The sequence below is a fragment of the Argentina silus genome (genome assembly GCF_951799395.1).
Source record: "Argentina silus genome assembly, chromosome: 22".
Classification (NCBI taxonomy): Eukaryota; Metazoa; Chordata; class Actinopteri; order Argentiniformes; family Argentinidae; genus Argentina; species Argentina silus.
In genome coordinates, this window is record NC_139676.1 from 11,358,999 (window position 1) to 11,386,908 (window position 27,910).

The 27,910-nt window shown below is 44.6% G+C and overlaps 5 protein-coding genes across 8 annotated transcripts in view; 2 read left to right on the forward strand and 3 right to left on the reverse strand.

The window, feature by feature from the left end:
• Nucleotides 1-2,268, forward strand: part of LOC310821393 (uncharacterized protein) — a 2,782-nt gene extending 514 nt beyond the window's left edge. Inside the window, exons 2-4 of the mRNA XM_083693421.1 lie at nucleotides 322-586; nucleotides 720-919; nucleotides 1,360-2,268. Of these exons, the coding sequence (XP_083549547.1) occupies nucleotides 322-586; nucleotides 720-919; nucleotides 1,360-1,691 (797 nt within the window). The 3' untranslated portion in view covers nucleotides 1,692-2,268. The remainder of the gene's footprint in view (nucleotides 1-321; nucleotides 587-719; nucleotides 920-1,359) is intronic.
• Nucleotides 2,269-2,815: 547 nt separating this feature from the next.
• LOC310821481 (phosphoribosyl pyrophosphate synthase-associated protein 1-like) lies at nucleotides 2,816-18,591 on the forward strand. Of its 3 annotated transcripts, none has more exons than XM_083693551.1 (11): nucleotides 2,816-3,454; nucleotides 5,327-5,379; nucleotides 5,917-5,983; nucleotides 7,866-8,038; nucleotides 8,353-8,468; nucleotides 8,689-8,744; nucleotides 8,966-9,117; nucleotides 10,218-10,256; nucleotides 12,037-12,107; nucleotides 12,371-12,517; nucleotides 18,176-18,591. In XM_083693551.1, the coding sequence occupies exons 1-11, from the start codon at nucleotides 3,372-3,374 to the stop codon at nucleotides 18,332-18,334; spliced, it is 1,116 nt and encodes a 371-aa protein (XP_083549677.1). In that variant the 5' UTR covers nucleotides 2,816-3,371; the 3' UTR covers nucleotides 18,335-18,591. The 3 variants fall into 3 exon arrangements, with proteins under 3 accessions (XP_083549677.1, XP_083549676.1, XP_083549678.1); XM_083693550.1 differs by lacking the exon at nucleotides 18,176-18,591 and adding an exon at nucleotides 13,145-13,552; XM_083693552.1 differs by lacking the exons at nucleotides 10,218-10,256; nucleotides 18,176-18,591 and adding an exon at nucleotides 13,145-13,552.
• On the reverse strand, nucleotides 13,694-17,361 carry LOC310821482 (apolipoprotein L3-like). The gene is made up of 8 exons (XM_083693553.1): nucleotides 17,327-17,361; nucleotides 16,381-16,482; nucleotides 15,966-16,112; nucleotides 15,764-15,800; nucleotides 15,593-15,644; nucleotides 15,311-15,440; nucleotides 14,532-14,720; nucleotides 13,694-14,257 (listed from the first exon to the last, which is right to left on the reverse strand). Exons 1-8 carry the CDS (start codon nucleotides 17,333-17,335, stop codon nucleotides 13,859-13,861), a joined length of 1,065 nt encoding a protein of 354 aa, XP_083549679.1. The 5' UTR covers nucleotides 17,336-17,361; the 3' UTR covers nucleotides 13,694-13,858.
• Nucleotides 18,592-18,733: 142 nt separating the features above from the next.
• Nucleotides 18,734-22,914, reverse strand: LOC310821480 (apolipoprotein L3-like). 2 transcript variants are annotated; one of them, XM_083693548.1, is made up of 9 exons: nucleotides 22,633-22,914; nucleotides 21,693-21,788; nucleotides 21,366-21,494; nucleotides 21,004-21,150; nucleotides 20,802-20,838; nucleotides 20,631-20,682; nucleotides 20,349-20,478; nucleotides 19,570-19,758; nucleotides 18,734-19,295 (listed from the first exon to the last, which is right to left on the reverse strand). In XM_083693548.1, exons 1-9 carry the CDS (start codon nucleotides 22,639-22,641, stop codon nucleotides 18,897-18,899), a joined length of 1,188 nt encoding a protein of 395 aa, XP_083549674.1. In that variant the 5' UTR covers nucleotides 22,642-22,914; the 3' UTR covers nucleotides 18,734-18,896. The 2 variants fall into 2 exon arrangements, with proteins under 2 accessions (XP_083549674.1, XP_083549675.1); XM_083693549.1 differs by lacking the exon at nucleotides 21,366-21,494.
• Nucleotides 22,915-26,771: 3,857 nt separating this feature from the next.
• On the reverse strand, nucleotides 26,772-27,401 carry LOC310821408 (GTP-binding protein Rhes-like; the record flags this gene model as incomplete). Its single annotated transcript, XM_083693434.1, has 1 exon — nucleotides 26,772-27,401. One exon carries the CDS (start codon nucleotides 27,399-27,401, stop codon nucleotides 26,772-26,774), a length of 630 nt encoding a protein of 209 aa, XP_083549560.1.
• Between the last annotated feature and the right edge of the window lie 509 nt (nucleotides 27,402-27,910).

Consider the following 27,910-nt stretch of genomic DNA (forward strand, 5'->3'; position numbering starts at 1 on the left):
TTTAGCCTATAACATACATTTTCTTGCCATGCATTTACCTTTTTTTTTTATTGCCAACATCTTATTTTGTGCACATAACAACCTACGCGAGCATTATAGGTTTATAATAAATGCCTACCTGTAGAGTTCCTTACGACAGCTGAATTGACACATAAGATATAAGTGATTAGAATATCATATCGCATCCAATATATGGTTCCTATCTACTCTCCTTTTTCAAGTTATCTCAGTGTCATGTCTATTGATAACATTTCTATTATCATTCTATTCCATGGTTATTACTCATTATTGCCACTCAATCTTCCCTTCCCCTCGCCCAAGGTTTCTCCCTCGCAGGCCCTTCCACCACTCCACGCAAGCGGCAGGTGCGTTTCTCCGCCCGCCACGATATTCTGCTTCTCCGCGAAGTCATCGCCCAGAACCCGTTCTGTTCCAAGGAGTCGGGCCGCATCTGGGCACGCGTCGGCGAGATCATCACCGCGGCGTTGCAGGACGAGAGCTTCGAGGTGGACGCGCGGAGATGCAGAGAGAGGACGATGCTGCTGCTGGACTACTACAAGAAGCAGGACTTCCCCAGCCTGCGGAGGTGAGTCTCAACCAGGCAGGAAACTATGTTAGTCATACAGACAACATAGGCCATACATATAGGGTGTGTACATAAAGGAACTGATTTTTTATAATATTGATCCTGTGTGTGTCTGTCTGTCTGTCACGTTCAGGTTTGGGACAGAGAGGCTATATGCCCAGAAAGAAGACCTGTTACATGAGGTGTTGGAGCTGGAGGCTGAGAAGGGCCTCCTGGCCAGCGGGGACAGTAAGTACCATGAGGAGGAGCTGAGGAAGAGGGCCCTGGAGGAACTCTCGCTACCTGAGCAGGACAAACCCATCATCATCTCCACACAGACGGCACCTCCCACAGGTAAGAGACCAACCTCATCCATGCCCATGTAGATCTGTGATCAACTGATCATCCCTGCATGGGAGGAAGGAAAAACGGATCATAGGCCCCCCCAATTTTTAGAAACCTGATCCTATCCACATCCTATCTAAGGGGAATAACCTAGATCAACTCCTCCAATGAGTTTTGAGTATTGCTATAACCCTAGTCAGACCAAACCAGTGTTTCACCTATCATTACTAAGAACAGGCCCCCCATGGGTCTCACTCCAAGGGAATGAAGAACACTTGGTCATTTTGGACAGCGTAGATTTATATTTGACACCTACGGTCATATGGCCCTTATCGATATCATTAAATTGTTATTTGGGGGCCCTGTTTTATTATAGCGGTGCCCAAACCCCAAACCCCCGAGCCCCACTGTAATTCAAACCCTGCCCACTGCCCTCTCTCGCCTCATAGTGCCCGCGACCCCTGAACCCGGTGAGGAGGATCAGGAAGAGTTGGCAGAGCTCGCCACGGCGCCCATGGCCAAACAACCGTGCCAGTGCTGCTGCCAGACCTACTCGGAGATCCTCAGCTTCCTGGAGAAGCGCTCGGACGCCGAGCAGCGGCTGCGGGAGGAGGAGCTCGCCCTGAGGAGGGAGGAGCTAGAGATCCAGAGGAGTAAGATCGCCCTGGAGAGGGAGAGGCTGGGGGCGGACAGGAAGGAGAGGGAGAGGAGGTTCGAGCTGGAGAGCCAGGAGAGGCAGGTGATACTGGACCTGTTGAAGGAGAAGGTGCTAAAGGGATGAGGAGGAAGAGGAGGACGACTGGTGCTGGGATGGACAAAGAGAGGCCTTGGATGTGTGGACACTGGACAAAATGTAAGGATTATGGATCAGATTTAACTTGGCAATGGACTGACTTGGTACGTCCGCCTCCACCTCCTGAACTTTATATCCCTTGGTATCCCCAGCCTCCGTTCTCTGCTCAATGGTGCCGCCTTACAGAAGGAATGTGTTATGAAGGAATGATGTTATGTTGAACATTGAGGAAAGTGGGTTCCATAAGCACACAGCAACTAGTGGGTGGAGTAGATCTAAATACCGTACATACTGTTTCTCACCATGAACGCACCTTTAAGTGATATAATTTGGAGCAGTTCATTAGTTAACCCTTGTTGTCTCCATCTGAGGAGATCTTTGAAAAAACAGCATTTAGCTCACCATCTAATGTACAAGTAAGGTCAGTTCATAGGCTAGTTCATTCAGTCTTTGTGGACGTGAATTCATGTTCCATGGTCGTTACTAAATGCTTAGAAATGCCAAGAAACATTTAGATACTTACTAACAACTAGAACTACATCCCTACTAACAAATGAAACATTTTAAAACTACAAGCACTTTATTTGAGTCTGCCTATTGATGACAGTCAAGACGAGTGGATTGTTTTATGTTAAGGATTTCTAGAAAATATGTATGTCAAATGTATCTTTTTTAAAACTAAACATGTGTTCTTTGTATCGCATTAAAGTCCAAACATTGTAAGTCTTGTTTTTGTTTCAGCTATTCACATTGTTACCCTACACAAGTATAAGCACATTTTACGAGCAAGATTTCATTTCAGATTGTTTAATTCTCCACTATAATATCAGATAATTTATAATAATAATCATTTATAATAATTTTCGATCTTTAAAAGGCATCAACACGCGTTCCCTCTCATTCTATTCCATGCATCACTCGCGCATCTGCAACTTTGACCCCGGCAGCCAGGGGTGCTGTGAGTGGTTGAAAATTCCTGCGAGTCCTCCTCCTTTCATCCACAGCAGGAGCCTCATTGGATCACTCGACTGCCACTTGCAATCGTCGACCGTCCAATAAAAAAGTCGTGGCATTTTTTTCCTGACGCGACCGCATTGCTACAAAGTTTACAGTAACGACTAAAGGAAGTATATTCGATACATTGTACTAGCTATTCGACATTACGCGTAGGGCTGTAGTGAAACCGTCTGGTTCCGAGTGAATTTTAGTTTAGTGGAGGGGCGCATTCTGAGCACTACACATTTGCTCAGTCCAGATGTAGGGATAGCTAGCCTAGTTTTCCGTCTGGTCTCTAGTTTTACGAGACCATTCTTGGTGCGCATTGATCGATAAGTGGCTTGTTTACAAGCCCCCATTTCTCAAAGGTTACCAGTAGCGCAGGTGCGTAGGAAAACTGCCCCGTTCTGCGCATTCGGCGGCTGTTCTCTAACAATTTAACGATTTTTTTCTTGAAGTGTAATCGATGTTGATTTGAAAAGGGAAACATAGAAGTGGCCATTCGGTTTTGAGAATCGGGGCGGTCTTTGATGTTACAGTTCACTGCTCTCTGCAGAAAAGACACAACATTGGACATATCGTTGATCTGTCGGTATCCTTTAGTTGGCGGTACAGCTACGGGGATAGTACGAAAGAGTAAGTCGTTACTCGTCGAAAGGTTACTCGTCGAAAATGAATGTCTCAAAAAGTGGATATCGTGTCTTCTCTGCCAACTCGACCACCGCGTGCACCGAGCTCGCGAAGAAAATCACAGAGTAAGTATGGATATGTTTGTTAATGACAAGTCAATTTGACTACTCCCTACAACTCACATATAAAATGAAATAGCATGTGCAATGCAATGCATCACTCCTGCAGAAATGAACACAGTTACCGTCACACTCCCTTTTCCTAACAGTTTAGAATTTGTGCTGTCACCGGGGAACTTGAGGAGTTACTTGAATTGAAGCGACATGAGGTGACTTAGGTGGTCAGTCAGTTAGTTTGGCACTCATCAGTTCATAACATTTCATAGTAGAGGAGAGAAATGTAATCTCGTTGTCGTTGTTGTTGTCTGGATCGTATTGCAGTGTGTGTATTAGGTTACCACCAAGGCCCAGTCCCTCTCACAGATAGACCCCCCTTGGCCTTGATGACAGAGCGAATCCCATGGTGGGTTGACTTTGAAGAGACTGCTACAAATCATATTTGGTCCTTCGGTTTGTAAACGGATCTGCAAATGGCCCTCGTAACTATGCATGTCTGTCTGTAGGACGAGCTAATATGGTTGTCTCATGTTTCTGTAGAGGGGTAGAATCGAACTTAACCTTCAGCAACAATAATACTCTTCGAATTTGAAACAAATCAAATTAGGGCTGCAGGCCTAATGGTAGCAGGGATGGTCACTAGAGGAGACCTAAAGGGACACTCAAAATCAAATAAATGAAAGGAAAATAGTTCACACACACACACCTTGTGAAACCAACTGTCAGCAAACAGAGCCAGTACCAGCCAAACAGTCTCTAAGCAGAGTTTTCCAGACACCGAGCAATCTGCCAATTGCAAGATAACCACTAAACTATCACCCCCCCTGGTCATAAGAGGGCAAAGGTAGCCATTTCCCCCTGATCCCGCAGAGCTGACAGCCCGCCAGCCAGCAGTTGTATCGATTTACACAGAATGAGATTACTACTTATGAATGTTTGGCAACATGGCCGAGCACTTTCTCATTAGTTAGGCCATTGTTGTGCCTTTTAGAGAGGGAAAGAAGGCTTAGTTACAGTGCCCGCTCCGGCTCTCACGTTAAGCCGTACCCGTCAAGGAAGACGTTCAAATGAAGGACCCCGGACATGTTGGTGGTAAAGCACAACTCAGGGGGGAAAGGGTGGAGAATCGGCGTGCAGGAAATATGTGAGGTAAATGTTGCTGTTAAAGGTACGTGGTGACACCCTAGAGTGTGTTTTTGAGGTAGGAACAGGTTATGTATGAGTTTGAGCCCCTGAGGATATTGGCCTGGCCCTGCTTGCGGGCTTATCTCAGGATTATACGCGGCTGTCCTGGATCCATGTATCCTCCCTAAGTCACTCTGTCTAGTGCTGAGGCCTTAGTCACCCACCCAAAGTGTGTGTGTGTATTTTTTTACAAAATTATTAGTATTTTTTACACACACACACTCTCTCTCTCTCTCGCTTTCTTTCTCTCTCTCTCTCTCTCTCTCTCTCTCTCTCTGTGTCTTTGTTTACACTTGGTGGGCCTACTTACTCCAGAGAGGACCCACCCTGTAGCCATGCTGCAGGCATTAGAGTGGCCAACCCATGCTAGGCTTTTATCAGTGCCTTGATATCAGCAGACGGGGAGGAACCACGCTGTAAACCACCCACTCTCCCATTCACTGTGAAACACACTTCTGCTGATAGTGGTGGATGACCACAGCATTTGTCAAATACAATGACTCATATGGACAGGTTAATGGGCTTCATGGTCCTCATTAGTTACTCAAGAGACGAGAATTCTTCACTCTTTGGGTGGAGTGTGTTTGTGTGTGTGGTTGTGTGTCTGCCTGTCTGTCTCTGTGCATGCGGTTGTTGTTGTTGTTGTGTGTGTATTTCGCTGTGTGTGTGTTTACCCACTTTTCCTTCTCTCCTCAGGCGGCTTGGTGTTGAATTGGGGAAGTCCACAGTTTACCAGGAGTCCAACAGAGGTGAGATACCTGTTGATTCTGCATACAATCATACAGCTTACTGTAGAACGACCTGTGGTCCTGGGACCTGTGGTCCTCTGTGGCTCAGTTGGTAGAGCATGGCGCTAACAACGCTTAGGTTGTGGGTTCGATTCCCGCTGGGACCATATATACTGAAATCTATGCACTCGCTGCAATGTAAGTCGCTTTGGATAAAAGACCCTCCTAAAGACCTCTTCACCCTCACTACCCCCCCTATACTAACCCTAGGGACCTCTTCATCCCCGCTACCCCCCCTGTACAAGTTCTCTCCTGCTAATAAATAAAAAATAAATAAAAAAATAAAAAAAATAGCCTACTGGCATTACGACTGCCTATGGTCCCTGGTGTGAGCATTGATTACTTTGTCTTACGATGACTGTCGGATAGATGATTCACTTACCTAAACACTTTGGATAAAGGCGTCTGCTAAATGCCGTAAATGTAAATGTAGAGTATCACCTCCCGAGTTTTCATCCCTGCTTTTCCATGCTGATTCTGTGTTTGTCTTCTGACCAGAGACCAGGGTGGACGTGAAGGAGTCTGTCCGTGGTCAAAACATCTTCATCATTCAGACCATCCCCAGGTGAGACGACAGGACTTTAAAAACATAAAAGAAGCCCCCCCGTGCTCGACAGTAAGACGTCTTCCAAGGTGCTGCTTCTGGCGGGAACACGTTTGGCATTAAACAAGTTTCATGTATGTTTTGCATCCCTCCGGGTCTACAGTGTGTTGCATATGCACTGTTGGGAAAGCAAAAGAAAGCTGCACACTCTTTCCGCGAAGCAATTATTTTATTTTATTTTGGCAGCCTTCTTCAGTCCAAGTTACAAGTTCAATAAACACCCAGTTGGCATTGTATGGGGACAAGTCAATGTATTTCCTTGATGGGGCAGTAGACGGACTTCAGCTCAGTTTGGTCACAGTCCTGGTCACTGTGTATCTGTGGTTGGCAGGGGGCGGGCGAGATGGGGAAGTATGAATAAACAGGGCAAGGGCACTGACCTCCCTGTGTTTAGGCCAGGTGTCCTGTTTCAGAAGGCTGTCTCCGCCAAAACTGACACTACTGCATCAGTCTGATACTGCCAAATGTTTGGGAGTATAGATGATTCTCCCTGAAGAGAGGCAGGATTGTTTGCAGTCGAAAAGAAAGACTGCAAACAAAGATTACGTTTTTGTAATTTGGATAAAATGTGTGCGTCATTTCTGTTCATGGTCAGTTGTACTTCAGTTTGCAACTACTGTAAATATTTTCGGCTCCTGTTCTACCACACTATTACATGGTAGTGTTTGCATAGTTCGTAACTGTAATCATCTGTGGTAATCACATATCATCTACGATGATTACCTATAGTAATGTTGACAGGTCTGCACTGCTGAAGTTCCATCGTTCTTGCCTTCATATGGATAATTCTCTTTGGAAAGCAATTGGAAAATGCTTTTCTCTCTCCCTCTCTCTCTCTCAACAATGGACTCATTCTTCCAATATGATCTTAATTGAGAGGCTTAGTTATTTAGAAAAGCCTGGTAGATTTCAAGGTTATACTCCTCCTTGGCAGGGTCCAGGGAAGGAGACTGTCAGGTGATCTCTCCTGCTGGGCAGGGTCCAGGGAAGGGCTGTCAGGTGATCTCTCCTCCTGGGCAGGCTCCAGGGAAGGGCTGCTCAGCTGGCTAACATTGTCCTTGCTCAGACTATCGGGGGGGGTTGATGCATTGTCATTTCCAGTGGTATATGAATAAAATGGGACGGCTCAACAAACACCCAAGTATATTCACAGTTCAAAGCATCTGCGGGATCTAAAGAGATGCTGCGGGATCTTGATGACTGTCTTTTTTTCTTTTTTTTTCTATACGTTTTTTAGGGCATTTCTGCTTTATTGGGATTAGAGACAGTAGATATTGACAGGACGGATGGGTGAGAGTGAGAGAGAGAGTAGGGATGACATGCAGGATATGTCGATGGCCGGAATCGAACCTGGGACCTTCCGATGATATGGTATGCGCCTCAGTGTGCCACACCACTGAGCGCCCCCTTGATGACTACGTCTGTAATTTTTACATTGTCGTTTTGGGCCCGGATGGGCGACGTCTATTTCATACAAATAGAATCTAGGAGCTGAGTCACTGTTTTACCTCATTCAGTCACGGAGTCCCTGGTTTTATCTGCGCCAGTGTTTTTGAAGCAGCAATACTTTGAAGTTTCACTTTCACTTTTGGCTCGAGTTCCAGTGGCGCAGTGGAATGCACCGACATGCCCAGCCTGCAGGGCGCGCCACAGGGACCTGCTTTCTGCTCACAAGTCCTACTTTTAGAACTATAGGATGAAAATAGACAAGCGTCTATTTAGCAAGGTCTCTTGGAAAAAGAGATGTGAATGAGGCTAACCAGGTTAGCTAAAGGTTGGAATGTAATTGACCTACCATCTCCTTTTTTTCTCATGAATGGTCTCCTGTTCCTCCACTACCCAGAGATGTGAACACGGCCATAATGGAGCTGCTTGTGATGGCCTATGCCCTGAAGACCAACTGTGCCAACAACATCATCGGGGTCATCCCGTACTTCCCCTACAGCAAGCAGTGCAAGATGAGGAAGAGGGGCTCCATTGTCTGCAAGCTGCTAGCCTCCATGCTAGCTAAAGCTGGTATGTACAGTATACGGCTGCTGGATGCCTGTCGCATGATTCAGACCCTATGATGTCTAATAGTCTACACCTAACCCTGTCATGTAGTTGTGTAGCCTCCAAGTTAGCTAAAGGTGTGTGTGTGTGTGTGTGTGTGTGTGTGTGTGTGTGTGTGTGTGTTCGTTCCATGAGCGTTATATGCTTCATTCTGTAAGTGGTATGCTAGTGTGGATGAAGGTAGTAATTGTTGTCCTACCTAGAGTATATCTATCCATGCTAGTGTCGTTGGACTTTCTTTTAATCAATAAAAACTTGGTTCTCTGGTTTCCCTCCAGGTTTAACTCACCTCATCACCATGGACCTTCACCAGAAAGAGATCCAAGGCTTCTTTAGTTTCCCTGTGGACAACCTGCGTGCCTCCCCCTTCCTACTTCAGTACATCCAGGAGGAGGTGAGAGACTACATTACCCATAATCCCAGGATTTAACCCCTTATCTTTTAGAGTGGGAGTCCAGTGCCGTGAGGACGACGTGTTTTCGTACGTCCTTCGGAATGCCCACTTTTGAAACTTAATATCAAATTATATCTTTCTATGCTAACTCACTGTCGGGATATCTGTTCTAATAATAAAAAGAAATGCCATAGCTGAAATGTTTATTGCCTTTCCACAGATTCCAGACTACCGGAATGCAATAATTGTTGCAAAGTCTCCATCAGCTGCCAAGAGGTAACATGAAGGTTGGGAAATGCAGGCACTGCAAGTATGGGAATCCTCAAGTTCCTGAAGTTATACTCTATGTTGGATGACATGTGTTGCTGTGACTTTATTGTGTATAGGTTTGTTTGTAACCTGTGTCGGGTGTGTGTCGTGTGTGTGTGTGTGTGTGTGTGTGTGTGTGTGTGTGTGTGTGTGTGTGTGTGTATGCGGCATACGTGCGTGTGTTCCAGAGCTCAATCCTATGCTGAGAGGCTACGTCTGGGCCTGGCTGTGATGCATGGAGAAGCCCAGTGTTCTGAGTCCGACATGGCCGACGGTAGACACTCTCCCCCTGCTCTCCGCACTGCCGCGTCCTCGGGACACCCTGGTCTGGATCTGCCGTGTAAGACATCTCCACACGCACACACACACGCACACACACACACACGCACACACACAGGCAGTCTAGCTCCCCGTCTCCTGTGTGGAGGGAACCGTATCTCTAACCGTATCTCTCTCTAGCCGTATCTCTCCTCTGCATCCTCTCATGCATTTAATGTGCTCTGTCAGCAGACAGCACAGGTTTATGTAACTACACCTGCCTCTGCATGCAGTGGGGACTCTGTCTGCAGAGGACTCTATAGAGAGAAGTAATGAGCCTGAACCTCTGGGTTAACACGCTCACACACCCGCCGACACACACACACACACACACACACACACACACACACAGTGTTTCTGTGACACAGCTTTATAGACGTCTAATGGAGCAGTGTTTACAGAACGCTGAGGGAACTCTTGCAAAAACATTTAACTGCTCCGTTTGTCAGTACAAACAACCCCAGTACTCACAACCTGAGCTAACCTGTTTCTACAGAGTCATTAGTCACAGAAAGCGCTTACAGAGAACGCCTGTCCTTCGTGGTGCCCTGAATGGCTGACCTAAGGAGATGGTGTGGGACGAGGGGGGGTGTGGGCGAGGTCTGCCTAGGTTGCCCTGTTGCCCTGATGCTGACAGTCAGACCTGCAGTGTTGGTTCAGCAGTCAGCACACTCTCCCCAAGCCTGCTGCAGCTGCCTGGGAAATTCTGCAGGCTATCAGAGGCTTCCCCCCCCCTCCTCCTCCTCCTCCTCCTCCATCTCCTCCATCCATCCACCTCTCATCCCCTCTTCTCACCTCCTCTGGTTTCCACCCCCCTCTCCTTTGCTCCTCCCCCATCCTCTCTTCTCCATACAGCCACTTCTCACAGTTCTTCCCTCTTCCCTCCCCAGTACAGAATGAGAACAGAGGAATGTTTAAGTGTGCGTCACAGTATCGTGCAGTTTCTTATTTCCCTGTATGTTCACTACTTTGTGCTTGTGTCTTTTGGATATATATATGCTTGTCTAGGTTCATTGGAGCTGTCTCTGTGTCGTTTGTCTGTCTGTCTGTCTGTCTGTCTGTCTGTCTGTCTGTGTATATGACTGTGTGTTAACCCACCATGTATTTCTTGGATGTCTATAGGGAGAAACCAAGCTCCATTCCCAGGCATAGAGCTCCCAAGTATGACCGTAAATCTCCACTCTCTACTCCCAATCCCCATCCGTCGCAAACTGTACCTCTGATCACTTATACCTGTCTGCTCTACTCTCTACCCCCAATCCCCATCCTCTACAGACTGTATCTGTGATTGCTTATTCCTGTCTGCATGTTATGAAGATGTCTGACATAGGACTAAGGGCTTCTAATACGCTGGGCATCTGGACACTGAGGCTTTGTCCCAATACTCCCAAAAAGGGAATTGATTTGATGAGTTTTAAGTCTATGGCACAAATTGATAGGTAGTCAGGAGTTAGTCAGTAGCCGACAGCTGAGGGCTTGGCTTAGCACGGTGCTCAGAGGTTATCCTGATGCCATGACAGACTGACTACCTCATGACTAACTGTTGTGTGTGTGTGTGTGTGCGCGTGTGTATGCATGCATGGGGAAATACGTGGCGTTTATTCCGCCTGTCTCCTCACATGACCCAGCTGCCTTGAGGTAAACTTTAGTTGACGTCCTCTGGTCTGCCGGGTCTAATGGGACCAGTGCTTAGTATTGGAAGCTCTCAGCCCTACATCTTTTACTATGATAGATGTGTGTGAAAATGAAACGGTTGAGTATTACGACCAACAAGATCGAATAAGAATCCCTTGGATGCATTTCCAAGCGACTTTGAAAGAACCATGGCTGTTCCCATGTAGTCTTTTTTAGTTCTATTGTTATAAACACCTGGTATGAAACCAAGATGCTTTTCCCCCCACATTCAACATTCCCCTACTACAACATGCTTCTTAGCCCCAAATTTAGTGTTGACCTTTGACCCCCATAGTCCACTTTCAGGTTGGAGGCATCAATCTTATTGTAATGTTGCCACTAATTGCTAGTTTTCTTATCATTGAATGCACCTTTGGCTGTGTAATATGCCAGTATATGCCATTTAGCTGACGCTTTTATCCAAACGACTTCTATTGTAATGAGTGCATACTGTTCCCATAGAGAGAGAAGGAGCATGGGAAGAACCTCAGAAGCCATATAGGGGAATGGTGGCACGCTTGTTTTTCTACCCAGCATCCTTTTGCTTGATCATGATCTGTTTTAGACTTTGACCTGAAGCGCTGATCCTTCCGAAAAAGGTGTGATTCTTGTTTATTTAAAAACTCAAAATCAGTGACATGACTCATCCTTTTATAATGATACCACCTCTCTCTGATTTGCACACAGAAACACGGTTCATCCCTCAGAGTTTTTAAATAGGCAGGTATCTGGTTGGTCGCCCTGGGGTGGATGAAGAAGCCGGTTTGAAGCCGGTTTGAAACTGGCTTGATGCTGGTTTGAGCCTGGTTTGAAATTGGTATGAAAGTGGTTTCAGAGTGGTTGGAGGCTGTCTTTTTTATTTGATTTGGCATGGCATGGGTTGCTGTGTGAGGGTTGTGAAATCTAAACCGGATCTTTAGTATGCGGGAAGCAAACGCAGGCAACTCTACTCTCACAAGCCCTTTGCTGCCAGCACAATCAATAAAAAACGCTTTATAATGTGTTAAGCCATTTCAATGCACAGTTACAGATCTAAATAGTCAGTGTAGGTCTGTCAAATTAGATTATATGAATCCGATTTTACGTCAGTTGTTGTTGCTGGGCAGGTGTCGAGGTAGAGCTTTCTTGAATGGTTTTTGCAGGTTTCAAACTTGATCCCTTCTCACCCAATCTCCTTCTGATCTTCCGATTTGTTTTTGTCCTTTTTTTTTCTTCTTCATCTGTTGAAAGTCATAGAATAATGAACGCGTGTCTCTTTGCCTTCCAGTGATGATGGCCAAGGAGAAACCGCCCATCACTGTCGTAGGAGACGTTGGAGGTCGCATCGCCATCATTGTTGTAAGACCTTGTTGAGCCACTTCTTTATCTGGTTCCACCAATGGGATTGTAAACGTACCGTGTGAAAGTACCACGCGTTTACTCAATTTCGTGTGTTTAGACTAAAGTGGTGTGATGTCGTCTAATTCATTCCAGTTTCACCCGGGCACAGTGCTTGTTTTATCTGGTTTCAGTAACCAGCCCCCGAGTACAATGAAATGCTGTGTGAAATGTGGGGAAAAAACCAATCAATCAGATTCCTGTGTTGTCGGTAATCTCTCTAGGATGACATCATAGACGATGTGGAAGACTTTGTGGCTGCGGCCGAGATCCTGAAGGAGAGAGGAGCCTATAAGATCTACATCATGGCCACCCACGGCCTCCTCTCTGCCGAAGCCCCCAGACTCATAGAGGAGTCTGCCATTGATGAGGTATATCCAGGTTACATTTACTACTTGATAAAGTAGTATATAATGTGAGGGGTGCAAAAAAAAAGATAATTTCCCCTCGGGGATCAATGAAGTATACATTATTATTGTTATTATTATGTGGTCCTCTGTGGCTCAGTTGGTAGAGCATGTCGCTATCAACGCTGAGGTTGTGGGTTTGATTCCCGCTGGTACCATAATGTGTGCACTCACTGCAATGTAAGTCGCTTTGGATAAAAGCCTCGGCTAAAATGGCGTATTAAATCCAGGTTACATTTACTACTTGGTGTAGTAGTATATAGTTTACTAGATATTAGACATGTAAAAGTGTAAAATATTTAGCCTTTACAAATATTCACTTTGAATATTTGTAATAATATACTTAATATAATATAATCCCTACTTTTAATGTACTTTGCAAGAGTTTCTGTGACTCACCAGTCAGTGCAGATAACACTTCAGTTGGGGAGGGCTAAATGACAGGAAGTGATATCACATTCGGATTATTAGAGTACTAATCAAATTGTCCGTAACACACTCAATCAAGGCTATTTGTGATTGGCCTCCATTCTCCATATTTACTGCTCGAACCTGACTCTCTCTCTGTTCTCTGTCCTTGTGCGCCCCCAGGTGGTCGTGACCAATACTGTTCCTCATGAGGTGCAAAAGCTCCAGTGTCCCAAGATCAAGACCGTAGATGTCAGTATGATCCTGGCTGAGTCCATCAGACGCATCCACAACGGAGAGTCCATGGCCTACCTGTTCCGCAACATCACTGTAGATGACTGAGAGAGTCACACACAAGGAGCCCAGGCCACAGCAGTCACAACAAAGCATTTTTTTTTTTTTTTGTCTTTTATTTCCTGATGTCTTTTCTGTTACACACACACACAAAAAGGTTTTTGACAGAATACCAACCATATATACCAACCATATTTGGACATTTCATTCGGAAAGATGTACGATTTGCACCATTTGTTCGTTTGCAAACTGTATACTCTGTTGTATAATTTGGTTAATAAATTTGTTGGATTAAGACATCTGTGATCAATTGAACCGTCAAAATGTTAATCGTGCATCATGTCATGTTGTATTTGTATTAGAACATGTCACACAGAATATTGGCAAATGTTAGGCTGAATCAGAAACTCCAGCATGTATAGCAAAGCTGGTAAAAAAAAAAAAAATATTATTAACAGGAGAGAACTTGTACAGGGGGGTAGTGGGGGTGAAGAGGTCTCGAGGGTATGGGGTAGGGTTAGTACGGGGGGGTAGTGGAGGTGAAGAGGTCTTTAGGAGGGGCTGTTAATATGTAGCCTGAAGAGATGGGTTTTCAATCTGCGCTCATTTCCTGAACGACTCCTTCACCTGAAACAGCTCATCCAACCCACTGTTGAGCTGCTCGGCCACCTTACGGATCTTCATGGCGAACGCCGACGCCAAGCCCTTCTTCAGCTGTTGGCTCTTCTTCCCTTTCTTATAGTAGATATCCAGGCCCAGAGTGAAGCCTTCCAGTACGCCTGCCGCCTTGCTGCTGACCTCTATAGCCCTGGCGTTCCCCCCAGCCACTCTCACCACCCTCACAAGCTCTGGGTCGACACCCATCAGGGTGGCCATGTTGTGCTGCCTCAGGTGCTCCATGCCCACTTTGATGAACCTCAGGCAGCCGTCAATGTCGTCCATCTGGGCCTGGTAATCCTCCAAGATCCTCTCGATCTTCTTCCTGTCTTGAGTGCTGTTCACCTGGAACGAGACGAAGAAGGGGATTGGACAGGTTGTGCTGTTTTTCTTTTCGGTCTGAGTGAAACTCGTGATTGGAAGGGGATGAAACCGTTGGAACGGTTGGCCTCCAATGTCTAGGGGCTAGGGGGTCCCTGCTTCCTGATTTCTGTAACGAAATGATCACTTATCCTTCTGTGCAACCAGTCTCATTCACTTTCAACAATACAGTTCTGTTCCCGCTATAATGTGTACTGGCGATTTGATAGACCTTTGAAATTCAATTCAAGCTGCTCACTTTGTGGGCGATGGCCGCGGACGCCCCGGTGACCCCTCCGGCTGCAGCGACTCCGACCCCGACCGCTGTCAAGGCCAGCGAGGCCCCGAATGTAACGGGGGCGAGGACCAACCCAGCGATGGCCGCCACCCCGCCAACAGCCCCCGTGGCTCCGCCTGTGATGCCAGCGATCTTGGTCCCCTTGGACACCTTGATTCGAAAAGGGAATTGAGTGACATGGATATTGATTGAATTGAATTGAATGAGAAGGAATTGATTTAATTGAATTGAGTGAGATGGAATTGATTTAATTGAATTGAATGAGATGGAATTGAATTAAATGAGATGGAATTGAATGAATTGAATTGAACTGAGCTGAAACCACGTGAATCAAATTGAACTGAAATGAATTGTTCTTTAATGATCCTTTAATGATTCCAAGAGAGATGTGATTTTCACAGCACTTCCATCAAAAACAAAGGCATTACAAACACGTACAGTTGGCGTAGAGTCACAGTAGGCGTAGAGTCACAGTAGGAGTAGAGTCACAGTAGGTGTAGAGTCACAGTAGGTGTAGAGTCACAGTAGGTGTAGAGTCACAGTAGGCGTAGAGTCACAGTGGGTGTAGTCACAGTAGGAGTAGAGTCACAGTAGGCATAGAGTCACAGTAGGTGTAGAGTCACAGTGGGCGTAGAGTCACAGTAGATGTAGAGTCACAGTGGGCGTAGAGTCACAGTAGGCATAGAGTCACAGTAGGCGTAGAGTCACAGTAGGTGTAGAGTCACAGTAGGCTACTGCACCTTGTCCAGGTTGTCCGCGACGCTGAGCAGGTCAGAGATGTGGTTCTTCAGGGTCTCACCATGCATTGTCAGGAGGAGGTTGTAAACCTTCATGGCATTTTGGACCCGCTTGGCTTTCACTGTGAATATTCTAGACAGTCATAATTACAGTGCATTAGCATCAAGAAGAGCATAAAGGCAATGTGTAATGCAATGTTATGCGTCAATCCCACTGTCGCCTGCGTTGTGCCATGTACTATGAAGTGTGAACAACCTCATGTTGCTTCATGAATATGAACTCACTTTGCCTCTCCCTTCTCTCTGATTTGAGGGTTTTTTGACAGGTCGTCCCACGCTAAAACACCAGCACACCACAGTTAGTGAAGTACAGATTGGCGGAAAAGCAAAATATACATAAATATATCTTATGGAATGATTATATTATGATTAAAAAACAGAAACTGCGGCGCTCACACTCAGACTGCACTTTTTTCCACCAACCCACCAGATCCTAATATGAGAAAGGAATAGAAATATGAATTTGAGAAATTAGAAGATGAATGTGAGACAAAAGCTTTGAGTTAAATGTCATCCGTGGTTATTTTCTGTGCAGTGTAGATTTAGCAGTAGTTTGTTCCGTTTGTGTGTGTGTGATATTGTTTCAGCCACATAATACCATGTCATCCTGTTCTTCTTTTTCCTTTTCATCCAGGCTGCATACTGAATCTTTTCTGACAGGGCCTTTTATAGCCAGTACATGCCTGGCTGGTGGCAGAGAAGGAGGCTTCATGCAATTATCATACTTCTGTCGTTGAATTGTGACCTAAAATAAGAAATATGAAGGGAATTTGTTTACCCTTATATAAAAGACACTGGTTGGAGGTTTTGTTTTTTCAGGTATTGAATGCTAGAGTGTTTCACATATGAAGTGAAAATCCATGAGGCTATTTAGATTTATTTGTGACCTATTTATTTGTGAGCAGTATTTGTTGAGTGTATGTAAGGTGGAGATAGAGGGGAGCCTCTTGTCTCCATCAGTGCAAAAGTAGGGATGAAATGGTGATACAACATCAGAAAATGAGCAGAACTACCTTAACCAGAACCAGAGGCCCTTCTTGAGTGTCCTGACCACCTGGATGCCTTTGTACAAACCACTTCCTCGGAGCAACAGCAGGTGGCGTCCGACCTTGAGTCTTCCAAAAGACACAATCCCGTTACAGTTACCAGTAAATATGTACTGTACATATGATGGTTTCCCGGACACAGATTAAGCCTGCTGCTGGCCTTTTTTTTTTTTTTAGCATGGTATTTAGTCTAGGATTAGGGTTAACCTGGTTTCGGAAAACTAGCCCCATATGATATTGCTTTCTTACACCCCTCTCAAATGTTGCTCTTAACTACGCTGTACTGTATAGACCTGTCAGAAAAATGCTCTATGAATAAACAATGTTATTGTTTGTTATTTCTTAATCTTAAAACGCAAAAGGGCTCATTACAGCCTGCAGCCTGTTTTACCAGTTGGACCATACAGCTTTTACATGCCATCCATACCAACACCTCTCTTTCACTTTCACTCTGAGTCTGTCCTAAAGTCTAATATTGAATATTCACACAAATAAACCTTCTGTATATCACGAGAATGCAATCTGTAACTCTGGCACGGATTCTTGCAACGTTTTTCCAGACCAACTGAAACCGAACTACATATTCATTTGAAGACAATGTTTTGCGGCACAGTGAGATGTTGTTTTTGTCACTGGAGCCTACTCTTTAGGTCTGCTTATTTAGGATAATATGGCTGGCGAATGCCACTGACATTGATGACAAGGATAATGTGGGTAATAAATTGCACTTCAAGACACTGATGCCAGGGATAATGGTCTCAACTGTATTGATATATTATGCCCTAGTTGTGTTGAATAGCTGGGATCTAAACAAATCATTCATTACCACAGCTTGTGCATTGAATCGGTCAAAATTATGATGGTAATAATGGTGACCTTGCATATTAATTTGGACATGCAAAAAGAGCCTTACCCCTGCCATTTCGGTCAAACAATTATTGCTGTTTTCTGTTCAATGCAGTTGTCCTCTCTCATTTCTTTACTAGACTAGGGATTGTTTTGTGTCAAAGAGGGCAGTACCAATGCCTGTAGTAGAAAGACAAGTCTTTCTGCCCTAACATGATCATCAGCTCTTCTGTGTGTGTCTGTGTGTGTGTGTGTGCGTGTGTGTGTGTGTGTGTGTCTGTGTCTGTGTGTGTGTCTGTGTGTGTGTGTGCGTGCGTCCGTGCGTGCGTGTGTCTGTGTGTGTGTGTGTGTGTGCGTGCGTCCACACACACACACAATAAGTATACATTATTATTGTTATTATTATGTGGTCCTCTGTGGCTCAGTTGGTAGAGCATGTCGCTATCAACGCTGAGGTTGTGGGTTTGATTCCCGCTGGTACCATAATGTGTGCACTCACTGCAATGTAAGTCGCTTTGGATAAAAGCCTCGGCTAAAATGGCGTATTAAATCCAGGTTACATTTACTACTTGGTGTAGTAGTATATAGTTTACTAGATATTAGACATGTAAAAGTGTAAAATATTTAGCCTTTACAAATATTCACTTTGAATATTTGTAATAATATACTTAATATAATATAATCCCTACTTTTAATGTACTTTGCAAGAGTTTCTGTGACTCACCAGTCAGTGCAGATAACACTTCAGTTGGGGAGGGCTAAATGACAGGAAGTGATATCACATTCGGATTATTAGAGTACTAATCAAATTGTCCGTAACACACTCAATCAAGGCTATTTGTGATTGGCCTCCATTCTCCATATTTACTGCTCGAACCTGACTCTCTCTCTGTTCTCTGTCCTTGTGCGCCCCCAGGTGGTCGTGACCAATACTGTTCCTCATGAGGTGCAGAAGCTCCAGTGTCCCAAGATCAAGACCGTAGATGTCAGTATGATCCTGGCTGAGTCCATCAGACGCATCCACAACGGAGAGTCCATGGCCTACCTGTTCCGCAACATCACTGTAGATGACTGAGAGAGTCACACACAAGGAGCCCAGGCCACAGCAGTCACAACAAAGCATTTTTTTTTTTTTTTGTCTTTTATTTCCTGATGTCTTTTCTGTTACACACACACACACACACACAAAAAGATTTTTGACAGAATACCAACCATATATACCAACCATATTTGGACATTTCATTCGGAAAGATGTACGATTTGCACCATTTGTTCGTTTGCAAACTGTATACTCTGTTGTATCATTTGGTTAATAAATTTGTTGGATTAAGACATCTGTGATCAATTGAACCGTCAAAATGTTAATCGTGCATCATGTCATGTTGTATTTGTATTAGAACATGTCACACAGAATATTGGCAAATGTTAGGCTGAATCAGAAACTCCAGCATGTATAGCAAAGCTGGTAAAAAAAATAAAATATTATTAACAGGAGAGAACTTGTACAGGGGGGTAGTGGGGGTGAAGAGGTCTCGAGGGTATGGGATAGGGTTAGTACGGGGGGGTAGTGGAGGTGAAGAGGTCTTTAGGAGGGGCTGTTAATATGTAGCCTGAAGAGATGGGTTTTCAATCTGCGCTCATTTCCTGAACGACTCCTTCACCTGAAACAGCTCATCCAACCCACTGTTGAGCTGCTCGGCCACCTTACGGATCTTCATGGCGAACGCCGACGCCAAGCCCTTCTTCAGCTGTTGGCTCTTCTTCCCTTTCTTATAGTAGATATCCAGGCCCAGAGTGAAGCCTTCCAGTACGCCTGCCGCCTTGCTGCTGGCCTCTATAGCCCTGGCGTTCCCCCCAGCCACTCTCACCACCCTCACAAGCTCTGGGTCGACACCCATCAGGGTGGCCATGTTGTGCTGCCTCAGGTGCTCCATGCCCACTTTGATGAACCTCAGGCAGCCGTCAATGTCGTCCATCTGGGCCTGGTAATCCTCCAAGATCCTCTCGATCTTCTTCCTGTCTTGAGTGCTGTTCACCTGGAACGAGACGAAGAAGGGGATTGGACAGGTTGTGCTGTTTTTCTTTTCGGTCTGAGTGAAACTCGTGATTGGAAGGGGATGAAACCGTTGGAACGGTTGGCCTCCAATGTCTAGGGGCTAGGGGGTCCCTGCTTCCTGATTTCTGTAACGAAATGATCACTTATCCTTCTGTGCAACCAGTCTCATTCACTTTCAACAATACAGTTCTGTTCCCGCTATAATGTGTACTGGCGATTTGATAGACCTTTGAAATTCAATTCAAGCTGCTCACTTTGTGGGCGATGGCCGCGGACGCCCCGGTGACCCCTCCGGCTGCAGCGACTCCGACCCCGACCGCTGTCAAGGCCAGCGAGGCCCCGAATGTAACGGGGGCGAGGACCAACCCAGCGATGGCCGCCACCCCGCCAACAGCCCCCGTGGCTCCGCCTGTGATGCCAGCGATCTTGGTCCCCTTGGACACCTTGATTCGAAAAGGGAATTGAGTGACATGGATATTGATTGAATTGAATTGAATGAGAAGGAATTGATTTAATTGAATTGAGTGAGATGGAATTGATTTAATTGAATTGAATGAGATGGAATTGAATTAAATGAGATGGAATTGAATGAATTGAATTGAACTGAGCTGAAACCACGTGAATCAAATTGAACTGAAATGAATTGTTCTTTAATGATCCTTTAATGATTCCAAGAGAGATGTGATTTTCACAGCACTTCCATCAAAAACAAAGGCATTACAAACACGTACAGTTGGTGTAGAGTCACAGTAGGCGTAGAGTCACAGTAGGAGTAGAGTCACAGTAGGTGTAGAGTCACAGTAGGTGTAGAGTCACAGTAGGTGTAGAGTCACAGTAGGCGTAGAGTCACAGTGGGTGTAGTCACAGTAGGAGTAGAGTCACAGTAGGCATAGAGTCACAGTAGGTGTAGAGTCACAGTGGGCGTAGAGTCACAGTAGATGTAGAGTCACAGTGGGCGTAGAGTCACAGTAGGCATAGAGTCACAGTAGGCGTAGAGTCACAGTAGGTGTAGAGTCACAGTAGGCTACTGCACCTTGTCCAGGTTGTCCGCGACGCTGAGCAGGTCAGAGATGTGGTTCTTCAGGGTCTCACCATGCATTGTCAGGAGGAGGTTGTAAACCTTCATGGCATTTTGGACCCGCTTGGCTTTCACTGTGAATATTCTAGACAGTCATAATTACAGTGCATTAGCATCAAGAAGAGCATAAAGGCAATGTGTAATGCAATGTTATGCGTCAATCCCACTGTCGCCTGCGTTGTGCCATGTACTATGAAGTGTGAACAACCTCATGTTGCTTCATGAATATGAACTCACTTTGCCTCTCCCTTCTCTCTGATTTGAGGGTTTTTTGACAGGTCGTCCCACGCTAAAACACCAGCACACCACAGTTAGTGAAGTACAGATTGGCGGAAAAGCAAAATATACATAAATATATCTTATGGAATGATTATATTATGATTAAAAAACAGAAACTGCGGCGCTCACACTCAGACTGCACTTTTTTCCACCAACCCACCAGATCCTAATATGAGAAAGGAATAGAAATATGAATTTGAGAAATTAGAAGATGAATGTGAGACAAAAGCTTTGAGTTAAATGTCATCCGTGGTTATTTTCTGTGCAGTGTAGATTTAGCAGTAGTTTGTTCCGTTTGTGTGTGTGTGATATTGTTTCAGCCACATAATACCATGTCATCCTGTTCTTCTTTTTCCTTTTCATCCAGGCTGCATACTGAATCTTTTCTGACAGGGCCTTTTATAGCCAGTACATGCCTGGCTGGTGGCAGAGAAGGAGGCTTCATGCAATTATCATACTTCTGTCGTTGAATTGTGACCTAAAATAAGAAATATGAAGGGAATTTGTTTACCCTTATATAAAAGACACTGGTTGGAGGTTTTGTTTTTTCAGGTATTGAATGCTAGAGTGTTTCACATATGAAGTGAAAATCCATGAGGCTATTTAGATTTATTTGTGACCTATTTATTTGTGAGCAGTATTTTGTGGGTTTATTTGTGACCTTGCCTATCAAACTCCCTCTCGTTGTCTTACCGTACGAACTGTCATCAAAACCTCCTCATAGACAGGATTGAAGTTGTTACTGGGCCCAGAATAGATTGCAGGTGTCTGAAGAGGAGTACGAAGGACCAGCTGTTTGTCCTTGTCCTCTTCGTCTCCCCTCTGAAAAAAAGAGAACTTCACTGCATCGACTCTTAGAAAAGAGTTTCTACTTTAACACCAAAATTGTTCTCCATCTGAACCTTTTGGAACCCTTTGTTGAGTGTATGTAAGGTGGAGATAGAGGGGAGCCTCTTGTCTCCATCAGTGCAAAAGTAGGGATGAAATGGTGATACAACATCAGAAAATGAGCAGAACTACCTTAACCAGAACCAGAGGCCCTTCTTGAGTGTCCTGACCACCTGGATGCCTTTGTATCTTCCTCGGAGCAACAGCAGGTGGCGTCCGACCTTGAGTCTTCCAAAAGACACAATCCCGTTACAGTTACCAGTAAATATGTACTGTACATATGATGGTTTCCCGGACACAGATTAAGCCTGCTGCTGGCCTTTTTTTTTTTTTTAGCATGGTATTTAGTCTAGGATTAGGGTTAACCTGGTTTCGGAAAACTAGCCCCATATGATATTGCTTTCTTACACCCCTCTCAAATGTTGCTCTTAACTACGCTGTACTGTATAGACCTGTCAGAAAAATGCTCTATGAATAAACAATGTTATTGTTTGTTATTTCTTAATCTTAAAACGCAAAAGGGCTCATTACAGCCTGCAGCCTGTTTTACCAGTTGGACCATACAGCTTTTACATGCCATCCATACCAACACCTCTCTTTCACTTTCACTCTGAGTCTGTCCTAAAGTCTAATATTGAATATTCACACAAATAAACCTTCTGTATATCACGAGAATGCAATCTGTAACTCTGGCACGGATTCTTGCAACGTTTTTCCAGACCAACTGAAACCGAACTACATATTCATTTGAAGACAATGTTTTGCGGCACAGTGAGATGTTGTTTTTGTCACTGGAGCCTACTCTTTAGGTCTGCTTATTTAGGATAATATGGCTGGCGAATGCCACTGACATTGATGACAAGGATAATGTGGGTAATAAATTGCACTTCAAGACACTGATGCCAGGGATAATGGTCTCAACTGTATTGATATATTATGCCCTAGTTGTGTTGAATAGCTGGGATCTAAACAAATCATTCATTACCACAGCTTGTGCATTGAATCGGTCAAAATTATGATGGTAATAATGGTGACCTTGCATATTAATTTGGACATGCAAAAAGAGCCTTACCCCTGCCATTTCGGTCAAACAATTATTGCTGTTTTCTGTTCAATGCAGTTGTCCTCTCTCATTTCTTTACTAGACTAGGGATTGTTTTGTGTCAAAGAGGGCAGTACCAATGCCTGTAGTAGAAAGACAGCCCTAACATGATCATCAGCTCTTCTGTGTGTGTCTGTGTGTGTGTGTGTGCGTGTGTGTGTGTGTGTGTGTGTCTGTGTCTGTGTGTGTGTCTGTGTGTGTGTGTGCGTGCGTCCGTGCGTGCGTGTGTCTGTGTGTGTGTGTGTGTGTGCGTGCGTCCGTGCGTGCGTGTGTCTGTGTGTGTGTGTGTGTGTGTGTGTGTGTGTGTGTGTGTGTGTGTGTGTGTGTGTGTGCGTGCGTGTGCCGCCTCTCTCAACTAGAAGAGGATGTGTAGGAAATCTAAAAACTAACATTAAAATATGTTGCCATGTTTCTATTTCTCTGTGTTTTATGTGCAACTAAAACCTGTCTGACGTCACAGAGTGTGCCCTCTGCTCTCCAGCCTTGGTAATCTGATTCAGCTACTGCTCAGTTCCATACTCCAGGGTACCTGTGCACACTCACCCGTGTTTGCACAGCACAGTTCCGTATAGCATTTCCTGCGAAATTAAGATATCATCTTGCATTTTCACTTCTGCTAGAATGTGGCTATAGTTTTAGCGGCTAAAAGGAGGTCCGAGACCACAACCTACATTTAGGAGCCTGAACGGTGCAAGCAAAGCAAAGGCCAGATGCTACAGTCACAGACATTCTGTCTGACAATGTCTGAAGTATAGTAGTAATAAATTATTATTATTATTATTATTATTATTATTATTATTATTATTATTATTATTATTATTATGGGCTAGACTACAGCACATGAATGAGCCTGGTTACATCACATTCAATTGCAATGTCTAAAACTTCAGGTACTTCTGCATTTTTTTTATTCCAGGATACTAGTTGAATACTGTGTTACTGCAGTATTGCTTACTGTACTGTGTCACTCTTTTGTTCAGTGTTTAAGTGATATGCTCACTTTAATTACATATAATTCATTAATTCATTACATCATTTGAACTTTAGATTTGAAAGGAAAATGTAGTATACTGTATTAGGCCAATATTGTTGATTTATCTTACCTAAAATTCAATTGCAATGTTGAAAATGTAGCTACTTGTGAATGTGACAAATAATCTCTCTGGATAGAGTCAAGGACCCTGAACTTGTTCTAAACGCCTCAGGATTCTCTAGAACACCAGCTGAGGAGCTTTGACCAAGTCAAGAGGCAAAGACACATGGACAGAAGATACTGAGAACAGGACACACCTTTCCACTGGGTTCCTGTTGTTTTCTACGAGAGAAAGCAAGCCAAAAAAAACAATTTAATTTCAATGTCACTTCATGTGGGGCTTTTGAGTACTGACTCATCATTTAGAATACTGAGGACATGATAAACCTTTTGACTGGTTTCAAGGCAACACTACTAGTTGTGGTTATTAATACTAGCACTACTACAACTAGTTCATTTCAGTATCTAGCACACAGTAGTAAAGATTAGTACATGATGTAATACTACAATATAACCTGATGTAGGCCTACTGTATTCAGTCAACACACATTGTATATGAGAAAATCACTTTTAGGCATTACCAAGTATTCCAAAGCTCTTCACTGTATGGAGTAACACTAGTGTCCCAGCTATGAAAGCATACACACCTGTTATACTCTTCGTGTGTGATGTGGCCTTCCCTTGTTGGCGTCCATTCTGTGAATGAACAGGGGGAGAGTACGGAAGAGTGTTTCATCTGGACAAAAAGGGGGAACCAGAGAGCAAACGTCTAACAGGCCACTTCCTCATATGCAACAGGAAGCAATGTATCTGATGGAGAGATGGGGAAACACATGGGCCCCCACCACAGCTGTCTGTGTGCAGACTGTGCTGGGTACTACTGTATGGTATTGTATTGCGTGTGTTTGGAATGTGGTGTACATTTAAAATCTAACTGATTTCATTATTGTATTGTACAGTACTTATGTATGTAAGAGACTGCTGCCCTGGTGTTAACTGATTTGTTTTTTTATCAGTTTTATCAGTTTTTATCTTTATACAGTATGTTGTTATGTCTGAGAGGTTGCAATATACATTGTGTGTGTATATATACTTTTCAATAAAAACCGACAGATTTTTCCATGTGTTACGAGAGCTTCTGATAAAGGCTACAGATAAAGCCAATACACATGTATGTATCTGAGTTTACATAGAGGTACACATAATCCCTCAGATATGTACTGGTTGCTAGCTATATAAGCCTAGAACAATGGGGGAATGTATTTGAAAAGATCATGAACAAGACACTATTTACAAGCCATAATGCTTCCTTTCTGAGAAACGTTTGGTCGGAAAAACGGTTGTGCACAGGCAAGCTATTCTGAGATACGAAGTTTGTCAGTGGTAAGAAACTGTGTTAAAGTGCGAGTGTTAGTTTGCATACAGTTGCCTATGGACACACGTGCTTCTTTGCTGTACTGCAGGTAATTAGACAATTAAACACCATTTAGCCAATTAAACACCATTTCTTCCACCAAAGAAAAACATTTTCTTTTCCTTGAACTATTTTCACTTATAAAGCAGTAGGCCCAGTGAATAAACTGGTCGTTTGATGGAAACGCAGTGACAGAAAACTATCGACAGAGGGCGACGTTGAGCTAGCTACATTTCATTTTAATCTCGGTGAATTTCGGTTTTCCCTTTTCTCAAGAATACGTGCGGAGCTGTCTTTTTCAACGTAATAATCACGGTAAGCAGCCAAACCGAAATGTATAAGTTTGAACCATAATGCAAAATATGACTCGACCTCTACTTTTGGAATGACGTTTTAATGTTTAAAACCACAATCGAATAATGTGAACAGGTGGTTTTAATCAGCGGGCTATCTCTATCAGCTTTGTCGGTTTCTGCAATGTTGCGTGCCACCTTTAGTTATGACTTCCATTAAAGCATGTCAATCTCATTTTGATATCTGCTACTATTTAATGTTCAGTAGACTAAACCTGTTGAACTTGTACCTGACTACCACCAGGCAACTAGGGTTCAGCCCATTTAATGTTCGGTCAGTTCGGTCCATCGAGTACTTGATTGACAGGTGTCATTCATCCAGCTGTGTTCCCATGAAGTCGTCGTATCCATTCTAGCCATTCCATATGTTCCATTCCATATGTTCCATTCCATATGTTCCATTCCATATGTTGATCTCTGAATGCATTCATCACAGGACAATGTCACGTTAGTGTGTACATTTTTATTCCGATTTTTCTGTCAACAATCCATTTACAAATGTAAAATGAGCACATGGTAAAACAAAATGTTTATTAGAATAAGACATGATTTAAAAAACCCAATATAAAACATGTTCATGTTCATGTTAAAAACGAAAAGTGCATGTTGAGTATACACATTTACATTTGACCACTTTTTACAAACACATTAATCAAGTCACGCTCAATAGCAAATTAATGAACTCAGATACAAGCAGTAAAGTATTTTGTTTGTAAACAAGGATGTGCTATTGGCAAATTTACAGATGAATTGAACAAGTATATTACATAAATGCATAAACTTTGCACAAACCCCAGCATATAATATGCACATTTTGCCTTTTGATTCAATAAATACACTCTTGTTTTTTTGCAACATAAACAGTCAAATGTCCTATTATTGCAAGATAACGTCAAATGCACATTGCAAAACACCAACTGAATACAAAAGCTATACACATTGATCTAAACTTGTACATCAGCAGCATTTGACCAAATAAGCAGCAACACATTTTTACAAGTAAGAAAATCACTTTCCTTTTCTCCTCTGAACCCTTACCTTCCCACCCCCATAAGAAGCTCCCTCAAGGTGGATCAAGTCCCCGTTTTATACCCTTCATGTTCCTCAGTCTCCTCCTGTATCAACGCCATCGCTTGGCTCGGAGTGGAACAAGTCAGAGGTGTTTGGGTGTTCAGTTCAGCTCTGCAGACAGCCTGTCTGACCGTGGTCAAGTCTCTCTCCCATAGCCTCTCTATCTCTCCCTCCCTCTCTCCCTTTCTGTTGAGCAACACGGGTTCACACCCTTCCTTTCTCCCGCCGCCCCGTCCCACTACGAGATGATACAGCTGTTGGTCTTGTTCATGGGGGGCCTGATCCCTGTGTCTTTGGGGAAGGTCTCCCTGCGTCGCCTCAGCGCTGGGCTCAGCCTACTGGGCAGGTTAGCCTGCTGTAGGAGCTCCCTGAACACCTCCACCACGTTCGCGTTCTCCTTCGCTGAAGCCTCCAGGTAGCTGTTGTTCCAGTCCATCTCTACGGTCGAGAGGACGTCGTCGCTCGCCACCTGCCTCTCGCCCCCCCGGTCCGACTTGTTGCCCACAACGACGATGGGCGTGTACTTGTCCTCCTTGACCTCCAGGATCTCGTTGCGGAGGCTCTTGACGGCCTCCAGGGACTCGGGGTCGTCCACGGCGTAGACGAGGGCGAAGGCGTCGCTGTTCTGGATGCTCAGCTTCCGCATGGCGGGGAAGGAGTAGCTGCCGCTGGTGTCCAGGATCTCCACGGTGACCTTGACCCCGCCGCCGATGTCGTACTCCTTGCTGTGCAGCTCCTCCACGGTGCGCCGGTGTTTTGGTTCGAAGGTGTCCTGGAGGAAGCGGCGGATCAGGGAGGTCTTGCCCACTCCCGCGGCGCCCAGGAACACCAGGCGGACATGGGTCTTCTCCTTTACCTCCAGAGACATAGTGGTCCTCGCTCTCTTCTCTGCCTTTCAGTCACTTTCTAAAGGTCCTCTCGGTTATCCTCTGTCGTCTCAGCTGAAGAACAAGACAGTCAAGGACAGCCAGACGAATTCTTCTGAAGTTCTGAAGTCTTTGAAAAACAGCTCAACGGTCACACACCACTGAGTGCACAGTAGACTGTACAGACTGTGAAGTAAGAGGTTTCTTGACTTCTCTGACACCTGCGTGTTCTCAGACGTCTGTGACAGTGCCCTGGGATGTCTCTTCTTTGTGCTTGTCTGCCTCGGCGGTTCTGCACACTCCCTTTTTATGTCTGTTTTTGGTCGCAGGGATTCCACGGCCTCTCCCGGCACCGGCCAATCAGCACACAGCAGAGTGTACAAATCCGAGCGGCCAATTGCGCGGCTGCATGCAAACTGGAGTACGGGAGGGAGAGATTCAGCAGAGGGGAAAAGAGGTGATGTCAGACTGGAGGTGTATAAACAAGCTCTACTGGAGCATGGAAAATGCT

What these genes read in the sequence shown, in the direction of transcription:
- LOC310821481 (XM_083693551.1), top strand. Translation starts at nt 3,372, where the DNA reads ATGAATGTCTCAAAAAGTGGATATCGTGTCTTCTCTGCCAACTCGACC. An exon ending in CTCGCGAAGAAAATCACAGA is followed by an intron (nt 3,455 to 5,326) that starts GTAAGTATGGAT and finishes TTCTCTCCTCAG; the next exon opens with GCGGCTTGGTGTTGAATTGG. An exon ending in AGGAGTCTGCCATTGATGAG is followed by an intron (nt 12,518 to 18,175) that starts GTATATCCAGGT and finishes GTGCGCCCCCAG; the next exon opens with GTGGTCGTGACCAATACTGT.
- LOC310821480 (XM_083693548.1), bottom strand. An exon ending in AAGAAGAACAGGATGACATG is followed by an intron (nt 20,839 to 21,003) that starts GTATTATGTGGC and finishes TTCTCATATTAG; the next exon opens with GATCTGGTGGGTTGGTGGAA. An exon ending in TCGCGGACAACCTGGACAAG is followed by an intron (nt 19,759 to 20,348) that starts GTGCAGTAGCCT and finishes TTTCGAATCAAG; the next exon opens with GTGTCCAAGGGGACCAAGAT.
- LOC310821482 (XM_083693553.1), bottom strand. An exon ending in GGCCTCTGGTTCTGGTTAAG is followed by an intron (nt 16,113 to 16,380) that starts GTAGTTCTGCTC and finishes TTCTTATTTTAG; the next exon opens with GTCACAATTCAACGACAGAA. An exon ending in TCGCGGACAACCTGGACAAG is followed by an intron (nt 14,721 to 15,310) that starts GTGCAGTAGCCT and finishes TTTCGAATCAAG; the next exon opens with GTGTCCAAGGGGACCAAGAT.